At 42.9% G+C, this 27,909-nt stretch overlaps 1 protein-coding gene and 1 long non-coding RNA gene across 2 annotated transcripts; one reads left to right on the top strand and one right to left on the bottom strand.

Annotated features, from left to right (window-relative positions):
• Positions 1-11,543: 11,543 nt before the first annotated feature.
• LOC140617138 (tubulin alpha-1B chain) lies at positions 11,544-15,183 on the bottom strand. Its single transcript, XM_072798042.1, has 4 exons — positions 14,998-15,183; positions 13,368-13,590; positions 13,079-13,227; positions 11,544-12,703 (listed from the first exon to the last, which is right to left on the bottom strand). The coding sequence occupies exons 1-4, from the start codon at positions 14,998-15,000 to the stop codon at positions 11,723-11,725; spliced, it is 1,356 nt and encodes a 451-aa protein (XP_072654143.1). The 5' UTR covers positions 15,001-15,183; the 3' UTR covers positions 11,544-11,722.
• A 4,539-nt stretch (positions 15,184-19,722) lies between these two features.
• On the top strand, positions 19,723-27,411 carry LOC140617142 (uncharacterized). Its single transcript, XR_012017372.1, has 2 exons — positions 19,723-19,843; positions 24,313-27,411. It is a non-coding gene; the product is annotated as an uncharacterized lncRNA (long non-coding RNA).
• Positions 27,412-27,909: the final 498 nt, after the last annotated feature.

Here is a 27,909-nt window from a genome sequence, read left to right as displayed (position 1 = left end):
TTCTATCTACGGGAGACCAACTGACGACACGAGGGTGGGCGGGTTTCTGCCAACGAGCGGAGTTCATTGGCTCCCAGGGAGCTGCCGCTCATCGCTAGAGGGACGCTGATAGGCTCGCTCCGTGGAGGGAGGCGGGATCTCTGGGGTCTGAGGGTGCTCGCTCGCTTCAGCCCCTGCGGTTGAGAGAGGACGGTTCCTGCGTTTTCCCAGCAACTGAGATTTTAATTTGACCGTGGTTAAATGAACCATCTGGACCAGGGCAGCCAAGCAGGATGTGAGGGCACCAAGGGGGTTCTGGAAGGTACCGCTGCCCAGTAATCCAAGGCCTGTAGCAGCATTTTCTGAAAGTGTGTTTCTATGGGGGGGGGGGGGGGGGGAGGCGTGCTCCAGTGCTAGGAGTTTTCATTCAGTCACTCTTGTGGGAAGCCTAGTGTGTGGGGGAGCAAATACTGGAGAGAAGTGGATAGACAACCACAGAAATACCTCTGACACTTTGTAAGGAAATACCCACGGGGATCATTGCTTAATGGGGCTGAGTCCAATGTTAGCTGACCACCTACTCTGTGCCCCTCACTTTATAGACTTTTATCTCCTTTTTACATCAGGACAGCCCTACAGAGGAAGGTATGATTAGCATTTTAGAGATTAGAAAGTGGGTGACAAGTTGTCACATGCCAAGGTCACACAATTAAGGAATGCTTCCTGCGACCTTGGAGTATGTACTGTTTGGGAAGTTCCACCTTCCCTCCGTGGACTTGAATCCTTCCTCTAAATTGGAGAAGTAAGGGAGACTCAAAAGAAAGGCTGAGTTTTGCAAAGCTTCCCCACTGAAGAATAAGAGCCCAATTGTAAGGGCCTATGCATCCAGCTATTATCTAAGCAAGAATCAGAGGCCTGAATTAACTGCTAAATTCTGTACCCTGGTAACTTTTTCCAGGCAAGTTATTTTTGTCCCTTTTTTGTTTCCCCACTGATTTGCAACAGAACCTTGGGAAATAAAAAGCATATACTTATATATATGTATATGTATATGTACACACATATATATGTGTCTATACACACATTTGTCTTTGGTGATCGCAAGACGAGAGGAGCTAAAGGACTGATTTCCACCCCCTTAGCAACCAAGTTTGGGGTGCACAGAACTCCAGTGGGAAGAGTGGGCAGTTAACAAAGAGAAGAAGCTAATGGGCTGGGTCCTGGGATCTGCTGCTCCTTGGGAGAAAAGGAGAGCATAGGGAGGTGGCTTGGACCTATTGTGTTTTAGGAATAAACACATTGTTTTGTTTGGCTCACAGTGTTTTTTTTTTTTTTTTTAAGATTTTATTTATTCATGACAGATACAGAGAGAGAGAGAGAGGCAGGGACACAGGCAGAGGGAGAAGCAGGCTCCCCACAAGGGGCCCGACACAGGACTCCATCCTTGGTCTCCGGGATGACGCCCCCAGCCGAAGGCGGTGCTAAACCGCTGGGCCACCGGGGCTGCCCGGCTCACAGTGTTTTTAACAAATCTGAACAAACATTTAAAACACAGGATACCTTAAAAATTCAGATTTCCATCTCTTAAATAGAAGATCCAGCAGAACTGGGCCATGAGGACACATGGCAGGATGCGTTTCAATCTTCCATAGTCTCTATCACTTGGGTAAGCACTTAGACTCCACCAGTTTTCCCGTTGACATTGTCAGCCCAGGTGTCCATTTGAGGTTGTGACCTATGAGCTAACCCCTCTTACTGCTTCAACTTCATACCATCTTCACCCCAGCCTTTGGTCAGTTCCTGGTGGACCCTACCAATCTCTTTACTTCCTTAAGGCTCTGTACTTGATATTTACTTTTCCCCTCCCCCTTCCCAATTCAGTTTTGGCTGATTTCAATCTCAGGTTTAAGCTTAAATGATACCTGTTCAGAGTCTTCCCCCACTACCTTATCTAAAGCAACCAATTTTTGTATTATTTATAGCAAGTTGCCATAACTTAATATGCTTGCATCTGTTTGTCTGCCTCCTCCACATAGACTTGTAAAGGGAAAGAATCATATTTGTCTTTTTTTTTTTTTTTTTTAAACAAGTTCCAGGGTAGCCTGGGTGGCTCAGCAGTTTAGCACCACCTTCAGCCCGGAATGTGATCCTGGAGACCCAGGATCGAGTCTCATGTTGGGCCCCTTGTCAGGAGCCTGTTTCTCCCTCTGCCTGTATCTCTGCCTCTGTGTGTGTGTGTCTTCCATGAATAAATAAATAAAATATTTTTTAAAAAATAAGTAAATAAACTAGGCTCCACACCCAGCATGGAGCACAACACAGAGCTTAAACTCAGGACTCTAAGATTAAGACCTGAAGCTGAAATCAAGAGTTAGATGTTTAACCAATTGAGCCATGTGTATGTCTTGAATGTGGTTACTTCCTTAGCCCTTAGTCTGCTGAATAATACATGTAGACACTCAAATATTTACCAATATAGTGAGAAAAGATGGGATGCATTGCTGATAATCAGAAGAGCTGGGTTCTGGTTCTAGCACTGTCATCCTGGACTTCACTTAATGGCATTTGCAAAACTGGAACACTCTTCAGGTTGCTTTTAAATCTAAAAATCCAGGGCAGCCAGGGTGGCTCAGCGGTTTAGTGCCGCCTTCAGCCCAGGGCCTGATCCTGGAGACCTGGGATCAAGTCCCATGTCAGGCTCCCTGCATGGAGCTTGCTTCTCCCTCTGCCTGTGACTCTGCCTCTCCTTCTCTCTCTGTGCCTCTCAGGAATAAATAAATAAATCTTAAAAAAAAAAATCTAAAAATCCAATGTTCGCAGTCTTGCATGTTACAAAGTGCTGTGACATCACCAGAGCCACAGACTATTAAATCCTATTCCTACAATAACTGGTTAGCATAGATTCTGTTCAGAGACTTGTCATCATCCAGAATGTACAGTTATGTACAACTGAAGTGAGTTTTAAAAGGCAAAATATCAATGAACATATGAACTTGGAACTGCATAATAGAATACAAGGTCAAACTCAGAACAGAGAAAAAGAATCTAGAATACTTCCTAGAGAAAGTAGTTTCAAGTCCAGGGGCAATCTGATTTATTTGCTGACAAGTCCTTGCACCCTTGTTTACAAATCCATTGGAAGCACAATGACTTTCTTTTCAATGGCTATGTTTAGAATTAAGAGATTCTCTGATTAATGAGTTACCACTCAGAAAACTATACGAAAAGACACTCCATAGTATATTTTTAAACTTTACAAATCTCACTTTGTCCAAATCCTGTCTTTTTCTTTTTTAAGATTTTATTTATTTATTCATGAAAAACCCACAGAGAGAGGGAGGCTCCCTGTGGGGGGCCCAATGTGAGATTCACCCCGGACCCTGGGATCACAACCTGAGCCAAAGGCAGATGCTCAACCACTGAGCCACCCGGGTGCCCCCATCCAAATCCTATATACCTCCAAGACTCAACACCAATAATGTCTTTTCTTCTTCCATTCTTTCCTGGGATTTCTGCCTCTCTAGTTTCAACTATATAGTTCAGTGAGCAATTAGGCATATATGTACTGTTTCATAACATTATCTTGAGCTGTTTAAATCTTTTGTTTCAGTGTACCTACATTTATATATTTTCTCCTTTCCCCTCTCCTTCAAGATTGGAAACCTGTATTTGGCTTCTAATTCATCCCTTTCCTTCCAACCTCAGTGCAGTTCTCATAGTAAACACTCAATGTTTGTAGATTTGATCTGCCTATGAGATTAGTCACCCATTCTTGGTAGGGAAGGGGCCACGTTGATTATGGAGAGTTAATTTTAACTTCTTCAAGCAACACAGGGGAACTAATCCAGATTAAGCCTTCACTAAGTACTAAACATTAATAGATACTTTGTTTATTTTTAAAGATTTTACTTAATTTGAGAGAGAGCTAGAGAGATCACAGAGGAAGAGGGAGAAGCAGACTCCCTGCTGAGCAGGGAGCCTGACTTGAGGCTCAATACCAGAACCCCAAGAATGTGACCTGAGCTGAAGGCAGATGCTTAACCAACCGAGCCACGCAGGCGCCCCAACAGATACTTTACATAGATTAATTTGTTCAGTGTCAAAAGGACCCTAGAAAATAGACTTTATTTGTTTAGAGATGAGGAATCAGTTCAAAGAGATTCAGTACATTTACAAGGCCAAGGACCCTAAGAGGTGGAGCTAGGATTTGAATGTGGCCTGATTCCAAAGCCTCCCCTTTTCCTGATATTCTGCTGTTGCCTCTTAGTGGACATATCCCCCACTTCTGTATTCTCATTACGATATTGCTTAGATATTCAGTGTAATAGAAAGCAAAAAGAGAAATAAAACTTGAACTTCAATACCCTCAAAAGCCCTGGAATCCTTCCATCTGTAACTGTGAGACCACTCTTGAGCTTCCAAATGGTGGCAACTTATCGCTGAACAGCCGCTCAAGAAGAGCAAACATAAGGCATCCACTCCCCAAGGTGGCTGGGACAGGAGAGGGACAGAGAGGAGGATTAGGAAAAGCTGTCCTTCTCTTGTTAAAAATTTCAGAAACTTTCCAAATTATGGGTTATCTTCATTTTCTCTTTGCTTACCTACATGTCCTAATTTTTCTACAGAAAATACAATAGGTACAGAAGAAATCCTGCTTACTTTGACTACGTTCAGGTCATTTTATTCTCAGGACTTCCTGGGTCTTCAGAAAGAATTCATCCAGCTCTGAGGGGAAAATGCTATAAGCTGTTATTTTGTGTGAATTTTGTTCCAGGTGTCCCAAATTAATGGTAGTCAAATTATACCTCAAAAAAATTCATATTTTTATATGACCCTCCAAGTGATGGTATTAGAGGTGGGGACTTTTTGAGAGGTAATTTTTTTTTGAGATTTTATTTATATATTCAAGAGAGACACAGAGAGAGAGGTAGCGACATAGGCAGAGGGAGAAGCAGGCTCCCTGTGGGAAGCCTGATATGGGACACAATCCCAGGACCCTGGGATCACGAACTGAACCAAAGGCAGACACTCGACCACTGAGCCACCCAGGTGCCCAGGTAATTATGTTTAGATAAAGTACAGCTCCCGTGATGGGATTAGTAGCCTTATAAGAAGAGAATGACTAGAGTTTTTTCTCTCTGCCATGTGAGGACATAGCAAGAAGGCAAGCCAGGAAGAGCACTCTCGCCAGACACTGATTCTGCACTTCCCAGCCTCCAGAACTGTGAAAAATAAAAATTTGTTGGTTAAGCAATCTAGTCTATGGTATTTTGTTGTAGTAGCCCAATCTAAGGTTGTAATCCTCTTCCTTTCTCTCTGATGGAAATTCTTCCCGTTCCTAAAAATGGACCAGCAACTTTAGGATTTCCCTCGTATATAGGGTGCCAGGGAAGCCAGAAAATTAGAGGTTCCTTTTAGGTAAGACCTGTCTGGGTCTGAGAACTTGTTGTTGGCAGGGGCTGGGAGAAGGGTTCTTAAGAAACCTGCTTTGAGAGATTCTGTTCCTTTGACCCTACCTATCTCTGACCTTTCCAAAAATATTTGAAAGGATAATCATAACGAAATAATGGTTTGAGATAGCAGAAAATTTTGTGAAATCCTGGACTCTGGGAATAAAGATGGATTTTAGAAATCCTCAGTTCTCCCTGTTTGCCATTTACAGCATGGATGGCATAGTAGCCCATTGTTGATCCTAGCTGATTATTAGAAAGTGAGCTGCAATGTATTTCCCCATCCTTTTCTATGCCCTCTGGGGTTTTGAGGAATGAGGCTGCTGCCATTTCTGGACAGCAGATCTCTCTCTCTCTCTCTCTTTTTTTAAGATTTAATTTATTTATTCATGAGAGACACACACAGAGAGAGAGAGAGAGAGAGAGAGGCAGAGACACAGGCAGAGGGAGAAGCAGGCCCCATGCAGGGAGCCCGATGTGGGACACGATCCCAGAGCCCTAGGATCACGCCCTGAGCCAAAGGCAGGCGCTAAACCGCCAAGCCACCCAGGGATTCCCTGTGGACAGCAGATTTCATTGGGTTTCTCTTTTCTAATCTAAACATCCTCTGTTCTCTGAGTTCCTCTACCTAAGACTCTTTAGCATTCTACTTACCCATTGGAGGGCACTCTCTTGCCTGTCTGTATCCTCTTTGAGGTGCCCAGAACTGGATAAACAGTTTGCATAGCAGGGCAACCAGTGAAGAGAATGGTGGGAATGCTCAGCTCCTTAGCTTCGCATACTGATGTATAGATGGAATGTCAACGTGACACCTGCCTGTTCTGACAGCTGGGTCACACTTTGGCCCTTGGCACACATTCATTTGGTCAGTGTGAGCCAGCAGAAGTTCCTGCATGCTGGTATCATAAGACACTTGAGCTAGGCCAGAGAGAGGTTGAGACATCTTATTTATGAAGAATCCTTAGGATAGATATTATTTATGAAGAATGTTTAGAACAACTCTCACTTCCACCTTCATTTGATACCACTGTCTACCCTGCGGTGTCTTGCTGAGGCATCTTAGATCTTTGGGCCTGGGAAAAGGGGGAAAAATGGGAAGCTAGTGGAGGGGCAGTCATCTCTAGCTTTCAGAGTTAAAAAGTTTGAATCTTTGTTCTTGCCGCAAATTAATTCTTGGAATATTTATTGAGTGGCAGTCATGCACTAAGCACCAAGCTAGGTACTGACAATACAATGGTAAGCACGATAGACTTACAGTAAAGCCTAGAAAATTTGATAGGGGGAAATACATTAATTAATCATACAAATAAGTATATAATTCCAAAATATGATCAATGCTTTGAGAAAAGTAGAAAGTTCTATGCAAATATTTAATGGGGAATCTGACCTAGTCTCACCTAATCTTTAAGTCCTTGAACAGGTAACACTTCAGTTTCTGTCATCAAAGGAAGAGTTAAGTGGGCAAAGAAGGCGGGGGCAAGTTATGGTTGGAAAAGATGATATAGGTGGAGGGAAGAGTGAAGGCCTCAGGGAGGAATGAGTTGATGAGCTTGATTCCATCACAGTTAGACACAGTAACATACAGCAAGCTGTTATTTGGGAGATGGGTTGGTCGGTTGAGGGATGGGTGGGGAAGGGCATTTATTTTGGTATATGGGCCAAATGGCAGAGAGGAAGTAATTGGGCCTCACAACACAACGTTATCAGTATCTACATGATAATTTCCACATCATCATGTGGCTATTGACTTTGTGTCAATAATGAGTTCAGGCTGATCTGGCAATCTCACTACATGTTGACCCCAAGACTATGTTTTTGTACCCATCCCACCCTGGGGAGTACCCTAGAGGCAGGAGCTGAAGTTAAGAGCTTGGGTAGGGGAGTTCCTAAATCCTGTGACTGCCTGGTTCATAATGGCCTCACATGAGGCCGGCTGCCTCTAGGAACGGACAGAACAAAAAATGACACGCCAGAGATGCCAAGTCAGTCACTTCCTGTTTGTTATATATCTTTTAGGCTCAGCTCCAAGGTGGCAGGGCAGAGTTCACAAATCTGAGCTCAGCTCTCCTGGGCAGAGAACTCGTTGTCAGTGGTGCCATCTGCAGGGCATTATGGAATTTGCCAGGAATTGGATGGGACTGGGAGGGGAAAATACCATCTCTCTTCTCTCTCATTCAAGCCTGTTAATCTGAGCATGTACATAGTCCTCCACGGACTGAAAGACTCCTATTCCTTCTGAGCTTTTGGCAGGCAATATTTTAGGCTCCTGGTCCTACAAGGCAGGACACAGAGCTGTAGTATCACTTCCCTTCTTCCCTGCCAATTAAATATATCATTTAGGGGCGCCCAGGTGGCTCAGTCGGTTAAGCGTCAGCCTTTGGCTCAGGTCATGATCCTGAATTCCGGGATCAAGTCCCTGATCGAGTCCCCGATAGAGTCCCACATCAGGCTCCCCATTGAACCAGGGAATCTGCTTTTCCCTCTGCCCCTCCCCCTGCTCCAGCACTCTCTGTCTCAAATAAAATCTTTTAAAAATCTGTCATTTTTAAAATAAGAGGCACTGGGCTTCTCTCATTTTAAGGTCAGCTCAAGGAGGGTAAGAGTGATACATTGTAAAGGCATTTAAGCATCCTGGTGTTAGAAAAAAAGCTGGGTTGGTGTAAATTGAAAGTCTTGATGTACTAAGGTTAGTTACTGTTATCATCATCATCATCATCGTTGCCGTCTCTAAGTAAATCCTTCTTGGGTTTTACTTATTTCTATTTCTTTTCTAAATAAATGGCTCATTTTCTCTTGGCAATGGCTTTGATGTCTCACTGAGTAGAGCTGTCAAGTCCTAGGGTGTCCTGCCCCTCATTTCCTAAGCTTAGATGCACATCTCTAAGCTTCAAGTCCTTCCATAGTTGACTGCCCTATTCACCACCCTCTTCCAAGAAAGGCAGAATGGGAATCTGTAGTGCAAAAGGGAAAATAGGCCTAGGGGGTTAAGAGAGCCTGACTAATGACAGAATAAAAAGTGTCTCAATCTGTTTCCTAGACTTTTCTACCCTGAAATTCAACTCAGAAGGTGCTTAAAGAGACTAGGCTTGAAAAGACAGTGAATGTTTTATAAAACCCTTGGGTTTAATGTTTATATTGAATAGAATAATAAATAATCTGTCCTAAGAGGGAAATAATCTTTATTTTTACTTCCATTAGATCAGTCTGTGGGTTATAATCGTTACCAGGAATTGTGTTTGGTGCCAGGGCAGAAAAATAATCAGACCCCAGTACCCCCCAAAGGAATGCTTGATGGCATTTCCTGGCTGCCCTGGCATTTCATTATAGGCAGCCCCCCGCCCCGCAGCTTAGTCCCACGCTTGGTATTTAGTAATTACTAATCATCATGTTGCATAAAAGATGATTGGGAGCAGAGAGACAGAGGGAATACTGAATTCAAGCAGCCAGTTGGATCAATAACCAAATAATTAGAATATAAAGAGGATTGGATACTTCAGGAAGAGGATAGGAGGTGTCTATTCTAAAGGCTAGCTTAAATTAAGACAAATGCTAAAATTTGAACTGTAGAAAATCGAAAACCTTCCTAAACTACAGATTTCTTGTATTTTTTTTTTTTTTAAGATTTTAAGTAATCTCTATACCCAACATGGGGCTCAAACTCACAACCCTGAGATCAAGAGTCACATGCTCCTCTGAGCCAGCCAGGCATCCAGGTTTCCTCCTTTTTAAAAAATGAAATACATCAAACATACTGGGGGAAAAAAGGATAATATAACCGATATTGTTCTATCCTATGGAAACATTAAACCTTAGGGGTTTGTACATAACTCCGACTGATTCTTGCTTCCTGTTAGTGTGTAGTTTTCTCCTAGATTAAACAGGACTGACATGTAACAAATGGGATACTGTAGAAATGAGAGAGTATGACTTGCAAGGTCAAGTCATAACGCAACAGTTTCCAACTTGCCCTCTCTTGGATCACTTACTCTGGGGGAAGCCTGCCCCCATGTTCTGAAGATGCTCAAGTACACTACTGGAGAGAGGTCCATGTGTGAACTAAGGCCACCTGCCAACAACCAGCACTAACTTGCAAGGCAGGTGGGTGAACCACCTTGGAAGTGAATCCTCCAGTCCCAATGAAGCACTCAGGGAACCGTAGCCTCTGTCAACATCTTGACTGAAAACTTATGAGAAATTCTGAAACAAAAAAAAAGAAAGAAAGAAGAAAGAAGAAAGAAAAGAAATCCTGAAACAGAACTAGCCAGCTAAAAAAGAAAGAAGAAAGAAAGAAAGAAGAAAGAAAGAAAGAAAGAAAGAAAGAAAGAAAGAAAGAAAGAAAAAAGAAAGAAAGAAAGAAAAGAAAGAAATCCTGAAACAGAACTAGCCAGCTAAACCACTCCTGAATTTCTGACCCTCAGAAAATGCATGAGGTAATACACATCTATTGTCTTCAACCACAGAGTCTTGGGGACAATTTGTTATGATGGCAATAGGTAATAAATTTGCAAACAACTATGTTCCTAGCATCAGCTTGTCATCTCAATGTTTTACTAGATTTTTAATTTTCTTAGAAATACAACCCCACAAAAAAAATACAACCCCACCCCAACACACACACACACACACAGCCCCCCCCCCCAAAAAAAAAATCAGATGCAGTTGAAATGCTGGCTTCTTTATCCTGTCTCTGCCTTTTATGCCTCAGAACTCTGAAAAAGTATCATGGCACACTGTACACTGAATATGTACGTTCCTTATTTTAGGTCATCCAGGACAACTCCCTGAAAACCAAGCTTTTTGGATTACTTTGCTATTTCTGGGGCTCTAGCCTAGCTACCTTTCTCCCTTGTTTTGCAGAAGACATTGCAAAACAAGGGACACTTCGGAGGGTCTTCAGACATCTCTCAAGATCGACTTCCTTTGAGTTCAGCATTAACTCAAAACCTTCAACCCCCATTTCGTCACCATTTCAAAGGGTTCCCCATAGTACTTTACAGCCCTGGCATCTGCCTTCCCCTGGGACGTGTGGTGGCTGCATTTGTTTTGTTGTGCTCGGCCTGCAGTGCTACCCAACAGAGCTTTCTCTGAAATACCTAGGAAAATCATTTTTCAGGAGCTGAAAACTATTCTGTAAATTTTTAGGGGGAAAAAAACCTGGGAAACTTTGGTACTCTTTTTAAACCTAGGATCAACATCCTCAGCAGACCTTAATAGTCCCTATACTTTCTGAATTTCAAATGTGCATTTTTTTAAGGTTAAACTTTCTATTTGCATCCTGTCTGCCCATCTCCTAATCCTTTAGATGTAGCCAAACTAAAACACTTGGAAGAAGGTAAACTATGCCAGGTGCCCTAAATTGTATTTTTACCCTAAACTACAAATGTTGCCACTTTACCCTGTCAAGCAGCGCTTTTCCACATTCATGTCCTATCTTTTTAAACCCACAGCTTATTTGGTTTTCTCCTCTTAGGATTTTTTAAGATTTTGAGAGAGCAGAGGGAAGAAGTAGACTCCCGGTTGAGCAGGGAGCCTGCAGAGGGGTTTCTCCCTGTAGACTAGGACCATGACCTGGGCTAAAGGCAGAGATTTAACCGAGCCACCCAGGAACCCCTCCTACTAGAATTTTTGTTCATTAGCAGGAATTACAACCCCACAACCTCATCATGCTCAAATGTTCCTCTAGCCATTTTTCTGTAATAGGGTTATTTTTAAACTTAAGTACGTTGGTAGGTTAGGAAACTCCCTTAAAACAGGAGTCATGAAAAAAAAAAATACAAAACAGGAGTCATGGACTTGTAGGACATTTAAAACTTTTTATACCTAAGTCATCATTAATTAACCCGTCATTTCAAAAGCTAGTTTAGCTCTGGACTAACAGGACTTTTAAAATACATTTTCTAAGGCCTTTATGAGCTAGAGGCTAACACTGGTTGAGGTGATCAGTTTGAGAATACAGCTTTTATTTTCCAGTTCAGTGTGCTCCCTTTTCTTCCCAGAGGTGGCTACACAGAAAACCAGGATCCTTGGCATTATCACCATATCTTCCAGATGTAGATGAGTGGTAGTACATCTTGAATTGGAGAAAGTAATTTAGAAAAAAAGCAGACGTTCAACTTTCTTTCTTAAAGCCTTTACTTTGAGACATGATGGAATAAGTGACAGGTACACATGGAGAAGACATGATCACAGTTAAAACTGAAGACAATCTAATCAGAAAGCTTTAATGCCTGTCAGCTAACATTGAAAGCTAAAGGTCTGAGTGTGACATGCTGCAGGGCTGAAAGGAATGGTATTTAGTATTCCTCTCCTTCTTCTTCACCCTCTCCTTCAACAGAATCCACACCAACCTCCTCATAATCCTTCTCCAGGGCAGCCATGTCCTCACGGGCCTCAGAAAACTCTCCTTCCTCCATGCCCTCACCCACATACCAGTGAACAAAGGCACGCTTGGCATACATCAGGTCAAACTTGTGGTCCAGGCGAGCCCAGGCCTCAGCAATGGCTGTGGTGTTGCTCAGCATGCACACAGCTCGCTGTACTTTGGCCAGGTCTCCACCGGGTACCACAGTGGGAGGCTGGTAATTAATGCCCACTTTGAAGCCAGTGGGGCACCAGTCTACAAACTGGATGCTGCGCTTGGTCTTGATGGTGGCAATGGCAGCATTGACATCTTTGGGAACCACGTCACCACGGTACAACAGGCAGCAAGCCATGTATTTACCATGGCGAGGGTCACATTTCACCATCTGGTTGGCTGGCTCAAAGCATGCATTGGTGATCTCTGCTACAGAAAGCTGTTCATGGTAGGCTTTCTCAGCAGAGATGACAGGGGCATATGTGGCCAGAGGGAAGTGGATGCGGGGATAGGGCACCAGGTTGGTCTGGAACTCCGTCAGATCCACATTCAGGGCTCCATCAAATCTGAGGGAAGCAGTGATGGAGGACACAATCTGGCTAATAAGGCGGTTGAGGTTAGTGTAGGTTGGGCGCTCAATATCGAGGTTTCTACGACAGATGTCATAGATGGCCTCATTGTCTACCATGAAGGCACAATCAGAGTGCTCCAGGGTGGTGTGGGTGGTGAGGATGGAGTTGTAGGGCTCTACTACAGCTGTGGACACCTGGGGGGCAGGGTAGATGGAGAACTCTAGCTTGGACTTCTTGCCATAATCGACAGAGAGACGTTCCATCAGCAGGGAGGTGAACCCAGAACCAGTTCCCCCGCCAAAGCTGTGGAAAACCAAGAAGCCCTGAAGACCCGTGCACTGGTCAGCCTGTTAGAAAAAAGGAATAGAGAAAACCTATTACTGCTCTTTGCTATATCATCATAAGTACACAGATTTCCACTTTTCATACAGCTCCAAGAATATAGATCTTATTTTGACAAGAAATGCTTTTAAATACATGTAGGCCTTCCTAGACTTTCTAAGCATTTCTTAATTAAAAATATCTTCATTAGTATTTGTAAAACAGCACCCAAGTAGTTCAGGTTTCAATTGAATTAAAAAAAAAACAAAAAACTGTAAAGGAGTAGTTCACCTCACTCCATTACATTTCAATTCTGCATTTGAAATGAAAAAAACAAAACATCGTATCTCAAATGTCTTCCTTCGGATCCTTATTTACTTTATTCTTGAGAATAAACATACCAGTTTCCGAATTCGGTCCAAGACAAGGTCAATGATCTCCTTGCCAATGGTGTAGTGCCCTCGGGCATAGTTATTGGCAGCATCTTCCTTGCCTGTGATGAGCTGCTCAGGGTGGAAGAGCTGGCGGTAGGTGCCAGTGCGAACTTCATCTGGAAAAGGAAAACAAGGTGGCCACCCATCACTAACAACCTGCATGACCCTGCTCAGCCCCAGGCTGTCAGTGGAGCCTCAGACAGACCTCCTGTCCCAGTGCCCCGGGAGCTCACTTGGGTTACTGAGGCCAACTCACCAATGACTGTGGGCTCCAGGTCTACAAACACTGCCCTGGGCACATGCTTGCCAGCGCCCGTCTCACTGAAGAAGGTGTTGAAGGAGTCATCTCCTCCCCCAATGGTCTTGTCACTTGGCATCTGGCCATCGGGCTGAATGCCGTGTTCCAGGCAATAGAGCTCCCAGCAGGCATTGCCGATCTGGACACCTGCCTGGCCAACGTGGATCGAGATACACTCACGCTGCGGAAAAACAGATAAAAATAAAAATCAGTCTTAAACTAATCTAGTAATGACGGCAAAGCAGAACAAAATTCATGTCATTTCTACAAACTTCCCCTTCTAAAACTAGTTAAAACACAATACTTTTAGATCTCTAGGGGGGAGAATCCCTTTGCTTTTTGCTCTGCATCGCTTTTAACGAATTTCTGTTCCCCACCTCTATTGGGAAGGCCCTTTTTTCCAGAGCGAGAGAGCTTAGTCACAGCTTCCTCCTTTGGAGGATGAAGATAGATAGCCATTCATCCAGGGCTCGGGCCTCTGAATGCCATTTTAGACTGGGCAGCCAGATTTCCGGGCAGCTCCCATCACAGGAAGCACGTGGCCAGAGCAGTGCGGAGGAAACGTCTGGCTGCAGGGACAAAGGGCGGGGCTTTGCGGCACAGGATGAATGAGCAATTCAGGGAGTGCGCGCGCCCGCGCCCCTCTGCGGCCGGCGGGGCCGCGCAGCTGCAGAGACACGCCGCAGCCACGTCTGCAGAAGGTCTGCCTCCGCCAACCCTCTTCCGCTTCCCCAGGCGTTGGGCTCAGCCCAGCACCTCCACATCTGTCTGGGCAGGGCAGGGGATTATCGGCGGCCCAGATCTGGAGCAAGATCCGATTTCCGTCCCCTCGGAACGCCTCACCGCCACCACCTGCTCCTACACGCATTCCTAACTCATACCGAGTTAAGGACAGATGGTCTCTAGAAGCTGCTGGGAGCTAATTGTCCCGATACCCTGACGTAACGCAGCACACTGACAAGGAGCTGTTCTCCTCCACATTCATCTTACGGCTGTCGTTGAAAGAAAGAAAAAAATAAATAAAAAAGGAAAACTCAGGCTACCAGGAGCCACGCCCTACAGCGGCAGGCCCGCAGCGACCCGGCGCGCACGCGCAGACTGCAGGGGCGGTCTCCCGCCTCTCCCTGTGGCGGGAAGGTAACGGTCGCGCGTGCGCTTTTGTGTCCGGCTCCTTCCCGCCTCCGCGCTCCTGGCAGAGGAGGAAGTGAGGGCGTGCAGAGCCCGCGCGCGCGCCCGCCAAAAGCGGGGGAAGGAAAGGGGGGGATGGGAACGCGCGGGAAAAAGGCTGTAGGGCCTCGGGCCGCCGCGCCCCAAGAGGTAAGGGCCAATGGAGAACCCCGACCACGGTCTCGGGAGCCGGCGCCCGGCCATCCTCTCCCACAGTCCGAGACGAAAACGCGGCGGCCCCCCGTCCTGGCCCCAGCTGTTCTCACTGCTCCCGCCCTCGCCTCGCCTCTCGCCTCCCCAAATCAGGGCGCTCATCTCCGGCTGGCGCCCCCTCACCCACCCCCGCCCCCGCCCCGAGACCGCCAGGCTCGCTTCCCCCGGTCTTCCAGGGCAAGGGCGGCGCCCCGAGCGGCCCACTCACCATGGTGGCTGCGGGGTAGCAGGCGCAGGCGACAGGAGCAGACACCGGGTCCCGGTTACCGTCCCCGACAAGCTAAGAGTCGAGGTAAGTAACGCACTGAGGCGGGGGCGCCGCCGGAGCCTCTTAAGTAGCGGTCCGGGAGGGCGGGCGGGCCCGGGCGGTGCCACGGCCGCGGGCCCCTCCTCCCGCCCGGCGCGCCCACTCGGCGCCCGGCTCGGCCGCCGCAGAGGCGGGCTCCTGGCCCAGGGCGCCCCCTCCCCCCGCCCCCCCTCCCCCCGCCCCCCCCCCCCCGCGCGCCGGCCGTGCGGGGCGGGGTCCGCCGCGCCTGCGGACAGCGAGCTCGGGTGCTGCAGTCTGCGGCGCATGGCTGCCGGGGCCCGGGCGGGGGGCGGGGGGCGGGCGCGGGTTCGCGAACCAGCACGGGGACGGGAGAGGAGGCCTGCCTCAATTTGGACGAACCCTAAGACTTAAGAAGTCCGTACAGCGTTAAAGCTGAAGCACCATGAAATGCAGCAATTTCTGGTCCGGATAGCTCAGCTGATTATTTTCAGGTTGCTACAATTTGTCAGTGAGTCTCGCCTTTTTTTTTTTTTCCCCCTTTTCTCAGCTCCTTTAAAGGCGGTGCAGTCTTTACTTAACCTGATAATGTGGAGGATGCAAGGTTTAGAAAACAGACTCGTTTTATTTGCTTAATGACTTGCTCGTTAAACTAAGGTGGCAGACGTTGGATGCAAAAGCATTTGAGTCATTCAGAGAGTAATACCTAAGTTTGAACATCGCAGCCGTTAAAAGGGCTTCCTAGGCCCCGTGTTTAGGCATAACCAACAATTTTATGGAACAGTTCCAGGGGCTTTCAAAAGGGAAATCCAAAGATACATTTCAAATAGGAGAGCTGAATTGTAGAAGTGAGGGCAGAAACTTGGATAGTGAGGAAATTGACACTGAAGGATGTTAGGAAGTAGGGAAACCTCGTGTTATTTAGAGCTTTGCAAAAACTGTATGTAATAACTGCTTTCTGCTGGTCAAGATAGATCAGTTGATTATAGCGTCCATCTAGGAGGCCCAGATTATAGTGGATATCCACTCCCTCCCAGCTCTGCCTTTGAGGAGACTATTCCATGACCATAAAGTATATAAACCCTTAGAAATGCATAAAGTGGTTAGTTAGGGTTAAAATGGGGCTTTAAAATGGGCCTAGCAGAAACCTATTGCTGTTACGCTGCTCCTCAAAATCTCCTCCCAGTGATAGTATGTTAGTAAAGAAAAAGTAAATATAAAACAGTAATAATTTACAGTTTACATTCAGTTATTACCTTACTTAGACTTGGTAAAAACTTCACCCTTCATATCAGACAAATAACAGATTTACACTGTTAATATGTCTGTAGTTTATAAGGAGATATATATATATATACATACACATATATAGGGATATATATACATATATGGATATATAAGGATATATGTATGTATATATATATATAAAGATATACACACATACACAGATACAGAAATATTTTTACTTCTTATATATATGTAAATTTTCCACTCATATGAATCTGGAATACAAACAAGAGGTTTTCTTTTATTTCTAATAAATATTTTTTTGTAATCCTGTTGAAAAGTCTTCAACTCAAGATCCAAATTTGTGCGTATTTTCCAAACTAGATTCCTGGGGACAGGAATATGTTTAAATATTGTCTCACTTATTCTTAAAGGAGATAGAAAATGATTAGTTTGCCTGGACCAGAAAATGAATGTTAGGGAATGTTAGGGAACCACCCTGCTTAACTCCATTTTGCTGTCTGCTCTGGATGAAAGCCATTTGGAAGCAGGCACCTCCCTTCTAGCTCTCTGCAGTACCTTAGAGCTTTCACTGCAGAGATTTGCTCCTGTGGGCCTGTATGTCTCCCCAGATACTTTCCTAAAATCATTAGCTTTGCTAGCCTTGTTTCTGTGAATTCCCTTGTTGTGAATGAGGAAGTATTTGAGGGTTTTTTCAGGTCCCTGATGACACCTTAGTTTTCAGAGTAATGTAGATACAAAAGGGACATTTAAATATAATCTAGTCTGGTATCTTTATGCCAGAAAAATATTGAATAATGATAAGTTTATCTGAGAGGAAAGGCTGACTTTTTTCTTCTTTTTTTATATTAAACTTATATTAAACATATTAAACTTACATAGGTTTGTTTGCTTATATTATATATAGATGCATATACTTTGTATATATTTAACAACTAAATAGTAGTTGTCTATTGCTGGAATGTAAACACAGTATTATCCACTGTCTTTTAACATTTTAACTGATTATTAGATCTTTGTTTTGTTGGACTGCATCAGGGCCTGTAACTATTTGCTTTAAGTCTTTGGTGTAATGGGAAACCCTGTGTTGCTACTCGAGCCACTCCCATTTTTGCTACTTAATATCACCGCCATTTGCTACTGTTCTACACAGTCATCAACATTTCTGATGGTTCCATATTGTGGTTTAGACACAATAGTTCACAATATATTTTGTTCCTTTAACCAGCTTTACAGGGAAAGTAAAAAATAAGTCACAATAACTTAACAAACATCAACTATTTTTAAATATTTGACCTTTTATTCTTATTTATTGCAGTGTTATAAAATTTACATATGCTGTTTTGTGTTGTGTTCTGTCTCTCTCCTCCCCCCTCCCCCCCCCACCCCCAGTGGATGGTATGTGGGAAAGAAAATGGGTTTTGGTTTCAGATAGTACTAGATGCAATTTTAACTTTGTCGGTTAATAGCGGTATGACTTTAGACCCCTAATTGTCTTTCTCCAGCTTCATTTATGAATGGGAATCAGTATGAGTTTGAAACTTTTTTCTCATACTGTCACATTCAAACCCATTAGTAAATTTTCAGTTTTATTTATTTTTTATTTTTTTTAAAGATTTATTTATTTATGATAGACAGAGAGAGAGAGAGAGAGGCAGAGACAGAGACACAGGCAGAGGGAGAAGCAGGCTCCATGCCCGGAGACCAACGCGGGACTCGATCCCGAGACTCCGGGACCGCGCCCTGGGCCAAAGGCAGGCGCTAAACCGCTGAGCCACCCAGGGATCCCCTAAATTTTCAGTTTTATCTTCAAAATATGCCCGTCACTTTTTATCACATCCCCTTATTTCAAAGTATTTATAGAACCTGAAATTAGCTTGTTTGTATATTTATTTACTTGTTTAAAAATTCTCCCTAATTACATGCAAGCTCTATGTCTATTTTTGTGGAAGTCAATCTTGGTTGCCCCTCCAAAAAACACCTTATTTCATTCTTCTTTGCCAAGATAATCTCTCCTTCTCCCTCTCCCTCGTCTTTTTAAAGGATATTTATGTGCTCTATCCCAGGGGATAAAGAGAAGGAACCCTATTTCTCTTTACAAGATATTTACTTACTTTTTCAGTTTCCTTCATAATTGGCCCAGTTCTGGCCAATAGAACATAAAGGGAAGTTGGCTAGAGTATTTCTGCAAATGGTTTTGAAAGAGAACTTCAACTACCTCCATTTTGACCTCAGTCTCTACTTTCTAAGTGATTAACTTCTTTTTTCTAAACTTATCTTTCTTTTTTTAAAGATTTTATTTTTGAGTAATCTCTACACCCAACATGGGGCTCAAATTTACAAACCTAAGATCAAGAGTCACAATCAGCCAGGCACCCCACACCAAACTTACCTCTTAACTCAGTCAAAAGACCCTTTGGGCAAAGCATCCCCTGATGGGAACCTAAGCTACCCCCTTGAAAAATAAGGACTGCCCTTAGCCAGAAAGATCCCTCCTGACTGATCCTAAGACAATGATCAATTTAACCTTCCCCACCTATCTGTATGTGCCCACCAACCCTTTGCTCCACATTTTCCTCATATATACCTGGAAGTATTTTCAGTACTTTGGAGTCAGTCTTTGAAATGTTGGTCTGCTGTTTTCCTGGTGTTGGCCTCACTGAAATAAATTCCTTTCTTGTTTTACCACCACTCTCTTCTCTGCCTTTGGATTTTGTCAGTGGTGAGTGGTTGAGTCTGATCTGTTTGGTACACCCAGAACAGGGTGCTCTTGCACCTCTGTACCCCAGCTATAGTTTTCGTCTCTGATAAAAAGAGATTGCACCCTTGAGGACCTTTTTTACATTCCTCCCCCTTCCTTTCTGTTTTGGAAATGTTCTGTGAAGGTGTGATGCCTATAGCTGATTTAAGATATTCCAGGTCTTAATATAAAGAGAATCAAAGACAGAACAATTCAGTGCTCTGACACTGAAACTGCTGAGCCAACCCTTAAAACCAGCTACTTCCATATTTATTTATTTAAATATTTTATTATTTATTTATTTATTTATTTATTTATTTATTTATTTATTTATATTTTTAAAGATTTTATTTATTTGTTCATGAGAGACACACAGAGAAAGAGGCAGAGACACAGGCAGAGGGAGAAACAGGCTTGCCACAGGGAGCCCAATGTGGGACTCAATCCCAGGACCCTGGGATTATACCCTGAGCCAAAGGCAGAAGCTCAACCACTAAGCCACCCAGGCATGCATATCTATCTATCTATCTATCTATCTATCTATCTATCTATCTATCTATCTATCTTAGAGAGCGTGCACACGTGCGTGTGCATAAGATAGGGGGAGGAACAGAGGAGGGAAAGGAAGGGGAAAGAATCTCATGTAGAACCAACCACCAGCCACCCCTCCTACCCCCGCCCCCCCCATATGCAGGGCTGGATCCTATGACCCTGAGACCATGACCTGAGCTGAAACCAAGAGTCAAGATTCGGTCACTCAATGGACTGAGCCACCCAGGGGCCCCTAGATTTATTCTTACAGTAAGTGCCTAATATGTCATTTGTTGTTGAATGTCACACTTGATGATTTTTTTAAAAGATTTTTTATTTATTTGACTCATGAGAGACACATAGAGAGGCAGAGACACAGACAGAGGGAGAGAAGCAGGCTCCCTGTGGGGAGCCCAATGCAGGACTCCAGGATCACGCCCTGAGCGTAAGGCAGATGCTCAACTGCTGAGCCACCCAGGCATCCCAATGATTTTTTTTTTAAGATTTTATTTATTTATTCATAAGAGATACAGAGAGAGAGGCAGAGACATAGGCAGAGGGAGGAGAAGCAGGCTTCATGCAGGGAGCCCAATGTAGGACTCGATTCTGGGACCCGGGGGTCACACCCTGAGCCAAAGGCAGATGCTCAACCACTGAGCCACCTAGGCGTCCCAGATTTGATGATTGATTGGGTACAGGATTTGAAGGAAACTGAGCAATGGAGGTAATTTTTAGTTTTTGAGTTTAAATAACTGATTGAATCATGGTGTTTTTCACTGATATCAGAATACTGAAGGAAGAAGGGGATAGAAACTGAAGAAGGGACACTGAAGCTAAAAATTCAGCTTTTGACATGTTTTGAGGTTTAAATGTCTGTGGTACATATACCTGAAGATGTCCATTAGTCATTCATATATGCAGATACGGAGAGAGGAGAATGATACAGATTTGAGAGTCTTCAACATTGGCTTTAAGATGATAATTAAATCATGAAGATGGTTAAGACCACTCAGGAGGAATGCATATAGCTTGGAGAATGATAGCTTTAGTAGAGAACCTGGCCTTAGTAGGGAATCTGAAGAATTATCATATTTAAAGTAGAGAAAAGGAACCTATAAAAGGAGTCTGAGAAGGAATGATCAGAGAAGAACTGTTAGTATCACAGTCCAAGGAAAGAGAGAATTTCCAGAAGGAGAAGTGGTAAATGCCAAATATTGCAGAGAAGTTAAGCAGCGTAAAGACTGGAAAGTGTTCATTATATGTATATAGAAAAGAATATGACTTCTGTTTTTATTTATTTATTGGACAAATATTTATTTATTTATTTATTTATTTATTTATTTATTTATTTATTTATTTATTTAAAGATTTTTAGGGATCCCTGGGTGGCACAGTGGTTTGGTGCCTGCCTTTGGCCCAGGGCGTGATCCTGGAGACCTGGGATCGAATCCCACATCGGGCTCCTGGTGCATGGAGCCTGCTTCTCCCTCTGCCTGTGTCTCTGCCTCCCTCTCTCTCTCTGTGACTATCATAAATAAATTAAAAAAAAAATCTAAAAAAAAAAAAGATTTTTATTTATTCCTGAGAGACACAGAGAGACAGAGACACAGGCAGAGAGAGAAGCAGGCTCCCCACAGGGAACCCAATGCGGGACTTGATCCTGGGATCATGCCCTGAGTCAAAGGCAGACGCTCAACCACCTAGTCACCCAGGCACCCCAAGAGCAAATATTTATTGAGAGCTTACCATGCAAGTACTCCTTTTAGATGTTGGGTAGGTATAACAATAAACAAAATATGTCCTTTCCCTCACTAAATTTATATTTTAGTGAAGGAGAAAGAAAATGAATATATAGCGAAGAGATGTGAAATATAATGTCAGGTGCTTTTTGGTGCTTATGAAGGAAAATAAAGTGTGGAAAACAGATTAAAGTTACAGAGGAATGCTATTTTAGATAAAGTGATCTGAGTGAAATGGTGAAAATAGGAGATAATTATTTGAACAAGGACCTGAAGTAGGTGGTAGAGTGGGCATTTCAAGCAGAGGAACATCAGGTGTAAAAGCCTGCAGTTGAGGGTGTATATCTGTTTTAAAGCAATATTACTAAAGTCAGTGAGATAAGAGCAGAGGAAGTGAGGGAGAAAGTATCATGAAATGAAATCAGAGAAGTACCAGTGTCTAGATCATGTAAGTGTCTTTATTACATGGAAAGACTGTGTTTTGTTCTAAAATCAGGGAAACCATTACATAATTTTGAGCAAAGATGCGACATGTTCTATTTTAGATTTTAAAAGGATTGTTCTGGCTTTAATAAAATAAAATACAGGGACACCTGGGTGGCTTAGCGGCCTTCAGCCCAGGGCATGATCCTGGGGACCCAGGATTGAGTCCCGCTTTGGGCTCCCTGTGTGGGGCCTGCTTTTCCCTCTACGTCTGCCTGTGTCTCTGCCTCTCTCTGTGTGTCTCTCATGAATAGATGAATAAAATCTTAAAAAAAAAAAAAAGAAAAGAAAAACTACAGGAGGTTAAGAGTGGAATAAAGAGTATGAATAGGAAGGGAATTTTAGTAATGCAGATAAGAAATGATAGTTACTTGGACCAGGGTGGGCCAGTGGTAGAGGTGGTAAAAGCTGGTCAGTGTGTGGATACATTTTGAAGGTAGTACTGGCCTACCAGTACATTAAATGTAGAGTGAGAAAGAAAGAGAGGAGTCAAACATGATCCTAAGGTTTTTGGCTTGAGCAGCAATGGTGAATACTGAAGGAGGAAGATATAAGGAAATGAAGGGAATCAGAAGTTCAGTTTTGGACATGTTAATTTTAAGATGTAGAGTATTAGTCATCAAAGTAGAATGATGATTAGGCAGTAGGCTAAAGTGTAGAAAAGAAGTCATACTGGAGTTAAATTTAAGAGTCATCAGCATAAAAACTGGGTAATATCACCTAGAAAGAAAATGTAGATGGAAACAGAACTAAAGATTGAACCCTGGAGCACTCCAGCTTTTAAAAATTAGGAAGCAGATCCTATGGTCAAAGTGAGAAGCACTAGCCAGTGGTATAAGAAGAAAAACATGAAGAGTGTCCTGGAAACCAAATGGAGAAAGTGTTTCAAGCAGGAGAGTGATAACTGTGTCAAATTCTTTTGGGAAATTAGGTGAGATGAGGTATGAGAGTTGACTAGTAGATTTGGCAGTGTGATGTCACTGGTGACTTGGGCAGGAGGGGCTTCAGTGGGGTGCCTGGGTGGCTCAGTCAGTTAAGCACCTACCTTCCACTCAGGTCATGATCCTAGGGTCCTGGGATGGAGTCTCATATCAGGTACCTGCTAAGAAGGCAGTCTGCTTCTCCCTCTACCCTTCCTCACTGCTTGTGCATGCACACACTTTCTCTCTCTCTCGTATAGTAAATAAAATCTTAAAAAAAATAGCTTCAGTGGAGCAGTAAAGATGAATGAAGGGCCTGATTGGGGTGGGTTTGAGAGAGAATGCAAGGTGAGAAAGTGGAGGAAAATGGGATAAAAACCTCCTTTGAGGAATTTTGCTTCAAGAGAGTAAAGGGTGATAGCTAGGAGAGCTGGATAGAGATGTTCAAAAAAAGGGAAGTTCTTTTAAAAATGGGAGATATTTTAGTATGTTTGCTAGTGAGAATAAACAAAAGGAGGGGAAAACTGATGATGTGAGGAAAAGAGGGGATAAATTCAGGAGTAAAGTTTTAGAGTAGTGAAATGGAAAGGACTCAGCATGCCACTGGAGCAGTTAACCTTGGAGAGGAGCATGATAGTTTATCCACTATCCACTAGGAGGAAGCCAGAGTATGAGTACAGATTCAGGTTGGCAGTCAGATTCGGTTATGGGAACATTTGCTCTTCTGGTTTCTTCTTTTCTCTTGCCCACCCCAGTAAAATAGGAAAATAGGTACTTTCTCCTTATTCTCTCCTTGTTTCCTTTTTCTTTTCTTCTTTTTAGAAAAAGAGAGGGGTGGGGACGGGTAAAGAGAGAGGGTGAGGGAGAGAGAGAATCTTAAGCAGGCTCCACACCTAGTGCAGAGCCCAACGTGGGACTCCTTTAATCTCCCAACCCTGAGGTCATGACCTGAGCCAAAATCAAGAGTTGGAAGTATTTGTTTGTTTGTTTTTAAGATTGTATTTATTTGAGAGAGAGTGAGAGAGAAAAGAGAGCATGAACAGGGTGAGGGGCAGAGGGAGAAGCAGACTCCCCACTGAGCAGGGAGCCCAACATGGGTCTACATCCCAGCCAGGACTCCAGGATCATGACCTAAGCTGAAGGCAGACACCTAACCAACTGAGCCACCCAGATGCCCCAAGAATTGGAGGCTTAACAGACTGAGCCACCCAGGTACCTCTCTCCCTGTTTCTTTCTTTTCTTTCTTTTTTTTTTTTTTTAAGATTTTATTTATTTATTCATAGAGACACAGAGAGGGAGGCAGAGGGAGAAGCAGGCATCATACAGAGAGCCTGATGTGGGACTCTATCCAGGGTCTCCAGGATCACGCCCCGGGCTGCAGGCGGCGCTAAACCGCTGCGCCACCGGGGCTGCCCTCTCTCCCTGTTTGTTAATAACAACAGAACCCTGATTTCATTGGGGTCAGGATGCCAATCTTCTGTTCCAACTACACAAGGGATGTCTATGTGACTAAATTTTAGTGAGTTGTTAGTGGAAGTTGTTTTGTGGGGCTTCTGAACTGGTATATGTTTTTGGCCCTTCTCTTTTTCTTGCTTAGAATGTGGACATGATAACTGAAGTTCAACCATCTTATGACAATAAAGTGAACTTAAACCATTAGTAAGTATGGAAGAAGGTAGAGTCTAGGTCCCTGATAACATTGTGGAGCTGCCATACAAGTCCAGGATTGCCTACCTCTGGACTTCTCATTATGAGAGAAAAATAAAACAATTTGTTTAAGTCAAACTGATCTTTTCCCCATTTTTTTCTTTTTCTAAGATATGTATGACTATTATTTGCAGCTGACTGAATTTACAACTGATGTGGTGGAATTTTTCATTTTTATTTATTTTTTTCTTTTCTTCAGTGAAATGGTGAAGAGAGGATCATTGGCTAAATGTGAGAATTGGGGAGGGAGTGTGGGAGAGTAAGTGTATTAAATAGTCATCTCTGAGAATGGGAGAGTAAATTAACTGGGGAAATGTATTAGAATTTTTTTTTTAAGATTTTATTTATTTATTCATGATAGTCACAGAAAGAGAGAGAGAGAGAGGCAGAGACACAGGCAGAGGGAGAAGCAGGCTCCATGCAGGGAGCCCGACGTGGGATTCGATCCTGGGTCTCCAGGATCGCGCCCTGGGCCAAGGCAGGCTCCAAACCGCTGTGCCACCCAGGGATCCCCCGAAATGTATTAGAATTTACAAGTATTGTTGAAGGCATAGTAGGTTTTTCTGACATTTGTGGCTGTATATATAAAATGATATAGTCATCCTGGTTATGTCTTTCTCTAGTTATGTTCAGATGCTCAGGTAAGGCATGAAATAGGTAGAGAGTTGGGTTTATCCAGGATTGGTGTTTTGCTGAAACTGCTAGATCACCACTATAAAATAGAATATAAAATAGATGTTAGTAACTGAGAAGATAATTGAATATCTGAATGGATTTTATTTTTTTATTTTTTAAAAAAGATTTTATTTATTTGTCAGAGAGAGCACAGGCAGGGGGAATGGCAGGCAGAAGGAGAGGCAGGCTCCCCACTGAGCAAGGAGCCTGATGTGGGACTTGATCCCAGGACCCTGGGATCATGACCTGAGTTAAAGACTGATGCCTAATCAGCTGAGCCACACAGGCATTCCCTGTGTGGAATGGATTTTATTCATTGATTCATTCATCATTTATTAATATTAATATTTGTTATTTATTAATATTTATTTATATTAATAAATATTTATTATTTATTTATTAATATTTTATTAATATTAATTTATTAATATTAATTAATTTTTATTAATATTTTATTTATTTATTCATGAGAGACAGAGAAAGAGAGAGAGAGAGAGAAAGGCAGAGGGAGAAGCAGGTTGCATGCAGGGAGCCCGACATGGGACTCGATCCCAGGTCTCCAGGATCACGCCCTGGGCTTAAGGCAGCACTATACTGCCGAGCCACCAGGCTGCCCCTGCCCCTGCAATGGATTTAAAAAAAAAAAAAAATGTGGTAAAAACAACAGACTTGAAAGCAAAATGGAAACACATTTTTTGAATAGTTAAAAACTCTCATGGTTCAAAAGTTGAAGAGATAAGCATATATACATTGAGAAGTTTTGCTTCTACCTTGTGATAGTTAATTTTATGTGTCAACCTGACTGGGCCAAGGGATGCTCAGATAGCTGATTAAATATTATTTTGGGGTGTATCTGTGAAGATGTTTCCAAAAGAGATTAGCATTTGAATTTGGTGGACTGAGTAAAGCAGTTAGCCCTCTCCAGTGGGAGTGGAAATCAAACTTTGAGGGCCTGGGACACTGGTGGCTCAGTCAGTAGAGCATGAACTCTTGATCTCGGGGGTGTGAGCTCAAACCCCACTTGAGCATAGAATTTACTTAACGTGCCCCCCCCCCCGGAAAAACCATTGAGGTCCTGAATAGGGCAAAAAAAGGTTGAATTTATTCTCTGCCTATTTGAGCTGAGACATCAATCTTCAGTGTCCTCAGTGCTCCTGGTTTTCAGGCTTCAGATCCAGACAGGAATCTACACCATTAACTCTCCAGCTGTTGAACTGCATGACTAGCTTTCCTAGGTCTCTAGTTTGTAGATCTCAGATAATGGGACTTCTCAACCTCAATAATCATGTGAGCCAATACTTTATAATCTAAGATAGATAGATAGATAGATAGATAGATAGATAGATAGATAGATAGATCCTATTGGTTCTCTTTCTCTGGATAGCTTTGGCTAATACATACCTCTGTGCTCATTCATTCCATTTCTCCCTACTGGCCCTACAAATAAGCATTTGTATTAATTTGTTGTGAATTCTTTCAATGTTTCTTTATGATAATATAAACAAATAATGATTGATCTCTTTATTCTTATTTCACCCTTTTCTTATATACAAAAGTGTAGCAAACTGTAGTGCATGCTGTTTTACACCCTGCTTTTTTCACTTTCCAATATATTCTGGATATCTTTCCATATCAATTCCTAAAGAGTATCTTCATTATTTTTATTTTTATATTTCATCTACAGAGTATCGATGTAAAATGAACATGCTTTTTAGAATCTCTAAACCCAAGGAAGAGTGTTATTTGAGCCCATGAGGACAGCTGCCTGGGAAACATGATCTTCACAGCAACGAAAGTAGTCTGAGAATGAACAATTTTTACAAGGTTATATACATTTTTATACTTATGAAAGCTCAAAGGATTATAGATTAGCATATAGTCAGGAATCACAAGTTTTATCTTAAAAGAATGCAGGGAGTAGGAGCATTGATGGATATCTCAAGGACAAGGTGGTTTTCCTTTAGGCGACTTGTGCACAAAGCAGAAGTATAATGCATACGTGGCAGGTCATACATCAGGCTTTTGATTTGAACAAAGCTTCTGTACAGTCATGCTGACTTAGAAGAAATGTAAAATGACTTCTCTTCTGTATTAGGCCTTTAGAGAGTCTTCTCTCATCAAGAGTATTCTAGGAGCACCTGGGTGGCTCAGTGGTTCAGCATCTGCCTTTGGCTCAGGTCGTGATCCAGGGGTCCTGGGATCAAGTCCAAGTTGGGCTCCCCACAGGGAACCTGCTTCTTCCTCTGCCTGTGTCTCTTCCTCTCTCTCTGCGTCTCTCATGAGTAAATAAATAAAATCTTTTTTTAAAAAAGTATTCTGTTGTTATGGATGTATCATTATTTATTTAATGAATATTTTGAAAGCAAGACCTTTCTTTGAAAGAAGTAGATTTTTTTAAAGGCTTTGTGGGTTCCAAGGAGTCAGCAGAACTTCATGTTTAAAGTTCATGCCAAAAATAAAATAAATAAAATAAAATAAAATAAAATAAAATAAAATAAAATAAAATAAAATAAAAGTTCATGCCAGTCCCTGCATGGAGCCTGCTTCTCCCTCTGCCTGTCTCTGCCTCTCTCTTTCTCTTTGTGTCCCTAATGAATAAATAAATAAAATCTTAAAAATAAATAAAGTTCACACCAGGATCCACAGAATTAGGAAGAATGCATGATGATGAAAAAAAAATCATTATCCTCTAAAAAGAAGTAAGGATTCAACCAACAGACAGGAAGTGGTGAATCTAAAGTAGAGTAATTATAGTTTAGCTCCTTGTGGGTTCCTGAAACCAGATCCAGATTCTCCTATCTTAAGATTTTCA

The sequence above is a fragment of the Canis lupus genome, chromosome 25 (genome assembly GCF_048164855.1).
Source record: "Canis lupus baileyi chromosome 25, mCanLup2.hap1, whole genome shotgun sequence".
In the NCBI taxonomy this organism is placed as follows: Eukaryota; Metazoa; Chordata; class Mammalia; order Carnivora; family Canidae; genus Canis; species Canis lupus.
The sequence above is the reverse complement of the archived record's forward strand: the minus strand, read 5'-3'. Positions and strand labels throughout refer to the sequence as shown.